The following is a 12,875-nucleotide window of genomic DNA, read 5'->3' on the forward strand; positions in this document are numbered from 1 at the left end:
GGTTCTCACTGTGTTTTTGGATTAATATCACTGCAGCATTCATATGTATGCTGCATTTTACTGCTGTAGGTGTTTAAGGTTGAGCTCAATTGAACTTCTTTACATACTGTTGTGTGGTTTAATCTACAGCAATGCATCAGTATTCTATGAGATCATGTCTTTGTAGTGATGCTGTCCTTGGAGAACCAACGGTTTGTAAATAGGTTATTTGGCCTGAAGAAGTAGGAGAATTTTCTCAACCCATAAGGACACACAGTTTATCACAATCATTCAAAATCATCATCTGAGTTCAAGATACACTGTCCACTGGTCAGGAATATGGTATAAAAAACTAATCTGAAAAGGAAGTAGTAACTAAAGCGGTCAGATAAATGTAGTGGAGTAAAATACTACTACTAATATTACTAATAATATATTACCCTTATTATAATATTTACCTTTGAGATATCATGTATTACAAATATAAAGTTGTACAAAATGGAAATACTCGAGGAGAGTACAAGTACCTTGATTGTGTACTTAAAGGGTAACTCCAACAGTTTTACACATTATAGTGTGTTTACAGGTCTTTGGGGAGTATTACTGCATAATAAGTGAAAAAGTAGTATTAAACTTTTTGTCACTCCAGAGAAGCTGCATGTAATCTCAAAAATCACCTCCAGTGATGTCACTGGCACAGGCTGTTGCATTGTGGGTAATGTAGGCTTTGGAAAGCTTACACTGTTGGACTCATGGAAGGTTAACAAATCACAATCGATACAGCAGGAACAGACATCGCCTTTTTATCTCACACATTCTTCTTCTTTTTCAAAACCTGCTGCCTACGTTACCCACAATGCACAGTCACACTGAGTGACATCACTGGAGGCAATTTATCAGATTACATGCAGCTTCCTCTTTAGCCACAAGAGGCTTTATGCTACTTTTTCCCACACATGCAGCAGTAATCCCCAAAGAACTGTCAACACACTTTAATATGTAATATTAATCAATGTGCAAGTTACCCTTTAAGTACAGTACTTGAGTAAATGTACTCAATTACATTCCAGCACTGGTGTCTTGGTTGACTGATGTTTTAAGGTGTTCGTAGTGTTTTTGCAAGAGACAAATAATGCAGAGAGCGTTCTTAAAGTGAATATACGAATGCCATCTTTGACATTCAATCTAAGAAAGAGGCTTTTTATTTATAGATTTAAGACAAAAATAGACAAATAAAAACACGAGGAAACATCAGACAGTCAGATCCTGTCTGTCGAATAAAGAATGAGCAGTTGGAGTTATTTCAATAGGCTGTTGACACACCAACATTTCCCCTGGGTGGGTACACAACTCTCAGTGCATCTTAGTGCAGCGCCACAGTAGTGAAGGCGTGCTGTTGTCAAACACATTACAAGTGAAGCACAGGCTTTCAATTTTGACTTAAGGCAACAGAATCAATCATATTAAAGCAAACTGCTGATACAGACAGACTTGTGGGGGGTACATCATGAATGAAAGCTATGGCTGAGTGGGTCAAGGTAGGAAGTGCATACATTTGTGTGGACTGTAATCCGTCATACGCTGCAGATTGGCCAGGAGTAATGAACCTTTGTATTACAGTACATAGAGAGCTGATACTGCGTGAGTGCTATTTTGCACAGTCAAATTACAGTTCGATTTTCACCCAACAAAGACTCAGCAGCATTCACCAATCAATAGGTGTCAAAATGTCCCCCGCTTCTGATAATAGATCTGACAAACACTCGAGGAAGTGTGCGTACATCTACAAGCAGGGGGAATTGGTGAGAAGGGTGAGGAGGGATGAAGGCAACGAGATGACAGGAAGTATAAGAGGCAATATTATAAAACAAAAGCTCGAGAAAAATTCATTTTTTTTTTTTTTTTACAATCGAAACAGAGCTCCCAGAACGACTATAATACAGCATATTCTACCGACTGATGTAAGGCATTGTGGCATCTGACAAATGTTCCCCTTTCTAAGTCTGAGAATGTTTGTCAAAACGACAGAACCAAAAATATATCTCGAATAAATGATGTGATGCTACGCTGCCGAATTTCCCATTCCTGACATCTGTTGGGCTTAGCAGATGCTCCGCCTGGCTGCCTAGCCAGAAGTCAGCCAGGCTCACCAGTAAGCCAAGGATCTGACTGGCTGTGGAAATTGAGCCTGATGGTAATTGATTGCACATAACTTGCTTGCTTCAATTAAAGAAAGTTAGTAGCCGGTGAGGAATTAAAAAAGTTTGGGAGCTGAAAAGACGTGGCCATCCATATTTGTCACAGCGGCAGCCTTCTTCAAGGTCAGTTCACTGCCAGCAGGCACTGAGAGGGGAGGGGAGGGGAGGAGAGGAGAGGGGGAGCAGGGTAAAAGGGAGGCGGCTGACAGAGAGAGGGCCAGCCTGACAGTTTGACAGGGCTGGCGACTGGCTGAAGCAGACATCGAAGGACAGGTGGGTGTTGCCAGAGTCTGCTCTGTTGGTATCAGGGGGCGTGGTCCATTGATGGACCGGAATCGTCAAAGTCCCGGGGGTCCAAGGGGTTTGCCCTCGGCTCTGGTAGCCTGGAGAGAAAGAAAAGAGACAAATTAGACGACTGTTAAATCTTCCAACTCAAACACCTGCATGCAGACACACAAACACCCCCCCCCCACACACACACACACACACACACACACAACACACGCACCCTCCAACATGTGCCCATATTATGGAAATATAATAAACCTTTGTGAAATGTAATCAGCTTCAATCAAGCTACGCCTTAAGTAGAAATCATCCATTCTGTCGGTTTCATATTAGCAGCTCTGCAGTGACAGAGACAAAGTGATAGCTAAATTGCAGGGACCTGTAGCAATCGGAGCCTGGCTGATAGATTCAATTTCACTGGAGACAGTCTACACTAATCATACGCTCTAATTGGACAATGTCGTGAGGGTGATAGAGCACCGCTCCTCCCTGCGAAGCAACTCTCTCCTGAAAACTTGTCACATTCCACCCTGCATCCCTCTTATTATGATTTCCCCCTCCGTACATCTACAGTACAGGACCAACATCCATTTTCAAAAGACTATATGTCAGCACATTTCTCTCGACACCCATTTACTGGATGGAGTTGCTGTTTAATTCAATGAAATTCAATGCACTTTAGAGCTGTGCCATCTAATTTCACTGCTCAAATGTTTGTTTTCAAAAAAATCACTTCCCATGACCTTGGACATTTACTTAACATTTATATCTGTGAATTTACTGACGTCTATCAGAGCAGGAATCAGCAAAGAAGAGAAGAAGTGACTTTGACCTCTGTGGCAGCTTGACTGACTGCATCTTTTTTTTAATTTAGAACGATACAACTGACATTTCAGATCCAAGGTCAGACCTGATGTCACTGTAGCTGTATATGGTAGAATAACCTATTCATTAGGCAGCTGCGTCAGTATGAATTCACTTTGTCCTCCGGTTATTACATTTGCATTGACAGTGACCAATAGAGCAACAGGTCATTTGTATGGCGAGCAGCAACAGCTCTCACATGAATGCTACAACACTGTTAACGAAGGGAATTAATCATTTTTCCAGACAAGCACAGCGAGCATTTACACAACAATGACATAGAATCAACTGTAGCAGTGGCAAGAAGATGAGACAGTCAGATGTTTTTCAGTTTTACTTAAAGGTACAGTGTCCACAGCAAGTGATGGAAAGAAAGAGCCAGCCACCATCGTCTGTTTGTGATTTTTCTATTCCAGACAACGACTAATACAAAGGTCTACAATTCAAGTATGAGTAAATCCAGTATTTAAAACCTTGTTAACAAATAATTGGCATCAGATGAGTCAAAGGGCTGGCACATTGTTTATTATTCAAAATAAATCATGGGTGAAACCTGTCTGAATCCCAATCTAAGCATATATTTACAAAAAGTCTAAGAAGTTGATGAGGTAAAACATTAAATACATTATCTTTGTGCTGTTTTCAGTCGTGTATGTGTCAAAAAGGATGATCAAATTAACTCATTTTGCTTATTTATGTTTAACACAGCGTCCAGCGGGGGGGACAGTATGAGAAAACTAAGAAACTTATTAGCACTGAAGCATCTTAACCTATTCTAGTAGTAACCCAAAACTAAATTATGAACGTGAAAGCATAAGGCCATGATAAAGAATTTTCTGTATAGAGTCCTTTGTACAAAGTTAATCTTTAAACAAGCTCTAATTAATTAATGAGTTCTATATACATGTATTGACTTTGTACGTAGTATTCTAGTCATATTTCTGTGGTCTCTGTCTCCTCTGACAAGGACACATTCCCATCCGTCTCCGTTCTGCTCTGCTCCCTCACTCGCTTCAAACAGTCTTCTACTTCCGCCGCCTCCGTTATTCCTGCCCATGCTGCATGCTGCACAATCTTTGAGCAAAAATCTACCCATCGGTTAATAGGCAGCGAAATCTTCCCGAGTGCTGCTCCCGGAGTATTCTTGTCTGACATACTTCTGTTGGCAGTAACAAAGAGCTGCTTCCTCCTTCTTCCTGCACCTCCTCCAGGTGCACGTCGTTACAACACGAACTCACAACAGGGCATCTCAATAAAGGTGGAAAGTGCACTGTGCACGCACAGCACACGTGCGTACAACTATAAGCAACGGCGTTAAAATGAGCTGATGACCTTTCAAAATGAAATGAGTTAACTCCGAAATGATTAGTGGTCACGTCACGAACAGCACCTTTAGGTTTTAACAAAGCAGGAACAATATGAATATGGACTTGGCATCTGGCTTGGCATGAAGTGCCAACACACTGAATGCCAAAGGAAACGATGATGTCGGACACATACAGGGTTAGTTATATCTTATCTCTTAAGTACACACCCAAGACTTAAATTATTCAAATGAGGTCTTCCAAGTCAAATTCCTGAAAAAGTTGTGCTTTCCTTTCCCACCACACCAATTCTACTCAGTATTCAAACTGTCTGCAGTATCACAGGCTTTTCTCTCTTTATTGTGAGCAAAGCACACAAGATTTCTGCACCGAGCCAGGCAAAGCGCTCTGACACAGCTCCCTCCTGTCTCAGATGGTGTTTGGGGTAAAAAACGTTGGCAGGCTTATTTGTGTAAGGCAATTTCATCTCGCATCTCCAGTCAACCAAAACAGTCACCCTGCTCTTCGTATGAAAAAAGAGAAAAGGAGGGGGGAAAAAAAAGAGGAAAGAAAGTAATTACAAATATATCTTTATGAGGCCTCCACTACGGAGGTAAATGAACTATTTATATTCAAACGGTCCTTGCTAAGCCTTAGGACACATGGATGTAATAACTTATTTATTCCGCCCGCAGGAAAAAGGCCATTACTTCAGAATGGCAGTGACTGGGAAGGGTAGTAGAGAGAAGAGACAGATTGGAGCTTCGACATGCAACAAAATGTCAGTGGGTGGGTGATAAATTCCCTACGAAGTTAAAGCCCTTTGCTTTGTTCTCTTTTTCTGTCTGTTCATCCTCCTTGGCTAGTAAAAGATCACTTTGGCTGCGCGAGTGTGTGTGTGTCCTTATGACCGGGTTCTTTCCGCCTATGACTTATTCATAAGCTTTAATGCAGTCGATGTATTATTGATCAGCACCGATCACTGCCTCCTCCCCTTGATGTGACCACGGCCTGCGGACAGGGGTGCAGGAGCTAGGAGGGCCTGCTGCAGGGCTCAGTGTCTGGGCTTCAGCAGCGATACATCCCAGCTGTGGCTCCTGGGGTGATGGATGGATGCCTGGGTGTGTGGAAATTAGGGACATTGTGTGTGTGTGTGTGTGTGTGTGTGTGTGTGTGTGTGTGTGTGTGTGTGTGTGTGTGTGTGTGTGTGTGTGTGTGTGTGTGTGTGTGTGTGTGTGTGTGTGTGTGTGTGTGAGAGAGAGAGATAGGAGTTTTCGATGGCACTGATAGACTAGAACAAAGCTAATCTTACTAATGTCTCCTCTCTGAGTGAAACCGAAAAAGTTTCCTTGATAGCCCTCGAATGAACCCATCGCTCATGGAAGAAAACCTCTGGCTCCCAGCGAGGAAAACCGAGGGAGGAGAACAGGCATGATGCAGCCTCGACTTTGACTTTTGTCTCTCTCATTCCACTCCTGTTTTGGCCTCAACCCCGTGGAGCTCTCTGGGAGATAGAGGGAGGGAGGGGTCCTCGCCCTGATTAAGTTTGAATTCCCTGCTCTTGGCAGAGAGGCTGCAGGACTCCTAAGTCATCATCCGGAAACACTCCCATCACGCCGTGGCAGCCTTGCCAGCTTGATCCAGCCTCATTGCCGTATGAATAATCATACTGCGGTAGCTTGGTTATGCTGAATGGGTTTTGAGCGAGGTGTGTGCGGGTGTAAAAAGATGGAGTTGAGGGGAAGAGGGAGGGGCTGTGGAGCAAAGTGGAGGTTGCTGATAGGGGAGCGAGGTTCTTCTTGATTAAGCAAAGAGGTTGAACCAGAATAAAGCTGTGTATATATAGCGCTGGTGGCAATCATCCTAAGGAGGAAAATAACTGTTGCAATTTGCGTTTTCCAAACAGCGGTGATGCCATCTTAGCGTACTCCATCACATAAGACCGCAGGACCCATTTCTCAAGTCCTGCAGGCCTGTGGGGTTTGGTCTAATGAGAGAGGATCCTTAATGGTTATTGATAGAGCCCATGAGGACAGACTCTTACCCTTACTCTTCAGCGAAGCAGTGCACTCTGCCACTACTTAATGAAGTACATCTTGTCACTTCTGTGGGATGATTTAACACTACAAACAGCTTTGCGACAAGAAAGGACCGCGATATGGAAAAAATAGATCAAATAAAGGAGCGAAAAGGGGGATAGTGATGTGAGGGAAGGAGAGTGAATGTTTGTTGATGGCACTGTAATAAAAAAAAGGAATGGATAAGACACTCTGTTGGCTATTAGGAGTCATTTACCTTCTCTGCGCTAATGCTCTGCTGCTTCTAATTGGTCATTGTCCTGGGAAGGTTTACATCCTTCTCCCTCTTTGGCCATCTTGTCTGCCAACTCCCCCTCTTCTCTCCGAGGATTTATGTTATTTCCTTTCATCTGACAGTCCCGTCTAAGGGTGTGTAATTTAGAAATAGCCCTGGCGCGCACCTTTCATTAAGAGCACTCCTGTGATCTTCCCAACACTTTGCACCGCGTTGATCCCGCCAGCGAGAATTTCAGATATAGATGTATCCTAATGAGGAGACATGTGAGGAGAGAAAACCGAGGAGGGCAAAGGAGTGACGCAGGGAAAGGTGGAGGAGGAATTAAGGAAAGGAAAAAGACAATCTATTAGAGCTTCAGAGAGGTGAAGATCAGAGAACAAAGGGAGGAGAGAGAATTGTTGGCACGTTGGAAGTGACAACACCTCGATCGAAGCTTGTTGCCGAGGCTCTGACACGAGAAAGAGCGAGGTGATGTGTCAGTGTGGGAACCGAGACAAATACCTTTTTCCAGGAGCCTCTATTAAAGCTCCATCGCTACAAATTCCACAGGCCGTCATCAGATAAGATATTTTTTGTGTCATGCTTTAATACAAAGAGCACTGCCAGGAACACAATCGTCAGCAGCCCCTTTTTTTTGATATGCGGCTCTGAGTTTAAGGAACTTGCCATTTCTAAAATTAGTTGTAGCTTCTTCACCTGAGGCAACAAAGGAGACGGTGTGAGGCCGTCACCAGCTGCTGCTCCTGTTTAAACTGTGTTTAAAGAAAAAGCCCACATCAAATTACAAACCAGTTTCCTTTGTGAATATATCCCATATATTTTTCATATGCTACCCTATTTGCACTGTTATATGCATGGACACAAAGTATACACAGACATGCAGTGCATACGTAACACATAATATGATATTTTCTACACTGGAACATTGTTTCTTTCAACTTTGTACAATTACAATGATTAAACATTTTCCTCGGCTAACACTGAAAAGTGTAATACATGCTGTCATCTCGTCTTGTTTATACTACTGATACCTTCTCGCCTTACTCCGGCTCATTACTCAGGTTTCCACTGCTTAAAAGATCTTAAACACTTTCCCCTGAATCTTCTGTCGCTTCTTGTACTCGATATTTTTAGAACAGACTATTTTAAAAATCTACTTTCAAAGACTGACTCTATCTGCTCCGTGATACATCAGCGACCTTTTGACTACATACGAGTTGCACCGGCTGTGATCTTTAGATGAGACCCGTCTGATTTTTTACAAAGCAGACTGAAGACCAAAGGTGAGCAGTCATCTGAAGCTTCAGAGTAACACACCTGAAGAGATCAGGTTAGAGAGGTCAGTAAAACGTTTGAAGTCACTTCTATTGAAATACTTGTTTATTATGTAAATTGTTAGCGATGACTTATGATGCAAATGTTCTGTTGAAGTCTACAATGATTTTCCCTTTTTTAGTTTTATTTATGTGTTAAAACATCTTCTGTACAATGCACCATCCTCCTCTGGTAACAGTGTTTGTGCTGTCACAGCAAAAAGAAGAAACCTCAGCACGTGTGACAGAAGCTACTGAGGAGTGAGGACTCTATTAAGATTCTAAGGTGAGAGCTGCCATGTGGGCCCAGGTGCTACCAGCTCTGCAGGTGTTGGAGGTGGAAGGCAGAAAGAACGGCTCACAGCTTGGATTTTACGACTCTTTTACCGTTTTTGCTTTTAAAGCGCTGACACCCAGGATCTATATGTGACACCCGTTTGATTAACTGATGCGCAGGATCACACGGATATGCTATAAATATGTCTTTCAATCGGATTATGTGACAGTAAGTGTAGCGACGTGCTGGAGGCGGCTCTACTGAGGACACTGCCAAAAAAAACTTGCCAACTGATACCGTGTTTAGTTTTTGTTTGCCGTACAATCATTGATTCGGTTTGCTCAAATCTATGTTTACATGTAGAACCTGATAAATCTGAGCTTTATGCACAGCACCTCAAACCATCATTTAAAAGGTTGTTTACAAACTGTTCCTCCTTAAAGAGTAAATCCACCAATTTTACACATTAAAGTTTAAAAAAAAACGGTAATACCTGTGGATCTGCTGTATCGATTTTGGACCGCTTTTCACAACCTGGCGCCTAAATTACCCACAGTGCCACTGAGCCTGAGTGATATCACTGGAGGCAATTAACAAGCTACGACTTTCTCAAGTTTAAATTGCCTAAAAATCGAGCAAAAACAAAACACTAGCCAGGTCTGATGTTCTCTAATGCAGAAATTAAGACACGAAGGGATTCATGATGATGGTTATTTGCCTTGAGAGAAAAGAAAACATCCACAGCACTGTTCGTTCTCCATGAGAAGGGAGAATAATCTACATGGGTGTCAAAGCTCCCCCGGGCAGTTTGGTGATAAATCTGTAAAATATCTTTATAGCCTGCGTCTATGCGGCTACCCCTGTTGAGCCACAGTCTCAGCAGTATTGGCTCTGTTTACATAGTGATTTATTGTGCTGGGGCGACTCCTTTCCAGGAAACACAATTGTCTGGTCTCATGATACACAGACTGACCGCAGCAAACTGTTATAATCTCATATTTACGGTACAATGACAGCCTGATCAAGCAGAGAAAAGCGTTATCTTTTATCTCATCAATTATGAAGTACGTCTTTTTGTAATTACATTTCACTTTGGGACAAAACAGATATGCACAAAAGATACCCACGCTGACAGGAAGTGAATTATTGACTGTATCTCTTTCACTGGAAGAGAGTGAAACAAGATGTCCGACCGCAATAGAGAGCCCGCCGTCACATGATGCACGTTCTGAACTGACTGAATAATTGGTACAAACAGTGACAGTCTGCTTCTTTCAGAGTCACTGGTCTATTCATACTGTTCATTCGGATTGTCTCCCCCCCCCCCAACGCACAAAACAATGCAACACCCTGTGGTGTTTCCATGCTGCTCCAAAGACTTAATCAGCCCACGGAGGAAGTGAAGAGACAAGGCACAACAACAGGCGATGCATCATGGTACAGAGCACAGAGAGCTAGGGGCTGCTTAATATGACCCTTTGTGTGCGCTGCAGCTTATTCATCAGAGCAAAATAGCAGAGGCGAGGATAAATCCATCTCATCATCCACCAGATGTATTGCCTCAAGTAGACCCCATTCAAACTCATGTTCATGCATGCCATTATTTTGAAATGTGCATCACAAAGTGCGGCGTGTACCACTCCGACCTAGGGATTGCGTGCAGTCAACCTGCCACATGATGCATGTATCATGCTGAGGGTGCCTTCGTCTGCATGCCGACCGCGAGCAGCGAGGCGGAAAAAGGTCAGTGAAGCGGAGACAAAATGCTCAGCCAATCAGAGTAATCACACAGGTTTGTCTGTGCTGCAGCAGGTGTGAGGAGTTGGAGGAATGGCGTTATCCCTCCGTGAACCCATTTCCCGCTCACTTTGACACAGGTACCTGCCGTTAATCATACACAGGAATTAATGCGGAGTCGTTCAGATAAGAGCATAAAACTACTGTACGGACTCAATCTTACATTGGCTCATTTAGTGATTTTACAATTCCTGTGGCCACAGGGGCAATTGAGGAATTAATGGAGGAGAACTGCAGCAATCCCATCTATGGAGCCCACAAAAATAGAGCCGCTAATTAGTGAGACTGGCAATTAAAACTGACCTGAACACGAAAGACTTGCTTTCGGTTTATGACTGCATGTGGACCATATTGTTGGGGGAAACACACCGTGACACTTCCTTTAAAAAAGCCACTCTTCACTGAGACGCAATCCGACAATCAACAATTATCCAGGATGACTCACACCCCCTCGCCGTGTAGGCGCAGGACTGTGCTGTCCAATTTTCCTGAGCCATTATACTGCTGGTCACAAATTAAATGGCAATGAATGACGTTAAGAAGATCCCTTAGAGGAGAGCACGGAGGAGATAATGGGATCACCTTAATGATTCGCCACTGTGCAACACTGAGCGAGGGGAGAGAGGACAGACATGTTGGTGAGTCTGCTAACAAGACGTCTCCAGGAGGTTAGACTTTGTCATTTCCTGCTTTTATTCATTTGACACCCTTATGAATATGCAGCTATTCAACAGAGTAAAACTCAGATCTATAAAGAAACCTAATGATAAAAGCTCTCTACCTACTATCACTACCTACCCTGGTATTGCAAAGTAAACAATCTGCCAGTGCCTACGTTGGTATTTTTGATTATTGGTTTTTCATTTCTCGAAGCATCTTCCAAATGCCTCATATCCCTGAAATCTAAACAAACTAAGATAAAAGGTTTAGCAGGTCAATAAACACTAATAAATGATAAAAGTATTGAAATGATGTCATTAATTAAAAAGATTCATCAGAGTTTACTAAATAAAAACATGAAGCTTATTGATGTGAGAGATTTTTAATGTAGAAACATTAAAAAATGATTTCTCAACATTTCAGAATTTTTTAACTAATTTAACTTTTTGATGTCTTTTTATGAGCAGAGCACAAAGGCATTTTGATATTTTTTGAATCTACATCAGAAATCCTTATTGGTAATTTTAGCTTATTATATATTATTTCTAGGAGAATCTTCAAATGCTCACAGCTCAAAACTACTATTTTTCTCAACCTGCCTCTCCGCTCCCCTCCCCCGACTCACTGGTGCCACAGCACCAACATATGTCACCCGAACATGATGATGTCATCACACATATACATATATATATAACGTGATTAGGCGGAAGAGAAAAGTCTCAGCTACCTGTTGCACAAAGAGTGAATGCTCAGACTATTATGGTTTTTAATTGAGACCAATTTGAACATGAGCATGTAAACAACGTTTCCCGCGGCCATTTTGGCGCAATCCTAAACTTGGACTCAACACCCATAAAAAAAAAATCAGCAAAGCATAATTAAACACTGAATCACATGCCAATAAGTGATGTTAAGGCAGGGTTAGGGTTGTAACTTATGTTACACACCCCAGCTGCAGGTTAAAGTCTAGTAAAATAGTCAATACTCTTACAGGATGCTGACATAAAGTCCACAGTGAAGTGACATGAACAGAGACTTAGCACTTAATTCCACTTTTATTGAGTTGTCTGTACAACACTGTCAGACAGAATGTGATTACACTGAGTAAATACACATTTTCCACTATCAGTTGCCTTGTGACATACTGTGTTTCATAGAATATGTACTGTGATTGTGGCCAACAGCATGAAGTTATTACCAGCACAAGTTTGAGGACAAAGACGATGTGATATACTGCCGCATGTGATTGTATGTGATGAATAAAGATGCTTCTTCCTCTTCTGCACTCTGCCACAAACCTTTTCACTGGTAACAACATGGCCTCTCCTCAGGCGCCATTCTCAGCCTTTACATTTCATTTTGCCCCTCGCGTGGAAAGAATCTAATAATAGCAAAGATGTCTCTTACACGCAACACATTTTCTGTGTGTAAAGAGCACAAGAGCCTTGACGGTGTCGGCTGAGGTTATTATGTCCATGAAACATAAGTGCAACTTTCAATGATGCAGTTCTTTCTCAAGCACACTAAAATATCTCCATTGCCTGTTTTGTGATTATAGGTATGTGCTGTACTTACAGTCTTATCTCATCTTGCCCATTTCCCAGTGCAAATACATTCTAGTCGTCATTTGTTCCTGTTGCACGTGTTTAGAAATTTAATTTACACCCCTTAAATGTGTGAATGCCTGTAGCTGCATCAGACAATCTTCTCTGATTAAAGCGGATAACCTGCTTTATCACACCAGTTATCTTAAAGCATTAATATTGGGCCTGGTGAACCCACATATTGGGCTTGCTTCATTATGCAGGTCTCAGGTCTGGGGATATCTGATACCTGCGAGGTAGAGCAAATCTTCCTTTTCCTGCGGTTTTGGTTTTTT

At 42.3% G+C, this 12,875-nt stretch overlaps 1 protein-coding gene across 2 annotated transcripts in view; it reads right to left on the minus strand.

Annotated features, from left to right (window-relative positions):
• Positions 1-1,126: 1,126 nt before the first annotated feature.
• Positions 1,127-12,875, minus strand: part of trim44 (tripartite motif containing 44) — a 42,583-nt gene continuing 30,834 nt past the window's right edge. For both annotated transcript variants that reach the window (XM_084365081.1, XM_084365082.1), the window contains exon 6: positions 1,127-2,560. In XM_084365081.1, the coding sequence (XP_084221207.1) occupies positions 2,482-2,560 (79 nt within the window). In that variant the 3' untranslated portion in view covers positions 1,127-2,481. The remainder of the gene's footprint in view (positions 2,561-12,875) is intronic.

The sequence above is a fragment of the Pagrus pagrus genome (genome assembly GCF_965226575.1).
Source record: "Pagrus pagrus genome assembly, chromosome: 10".
Classification (NCBI taxonomy): Eukaryota; Metazoa; Chordata; class Actinopteri; order Spariformes; family Sparidae; genus Pagrus; species Pagrus pagrus.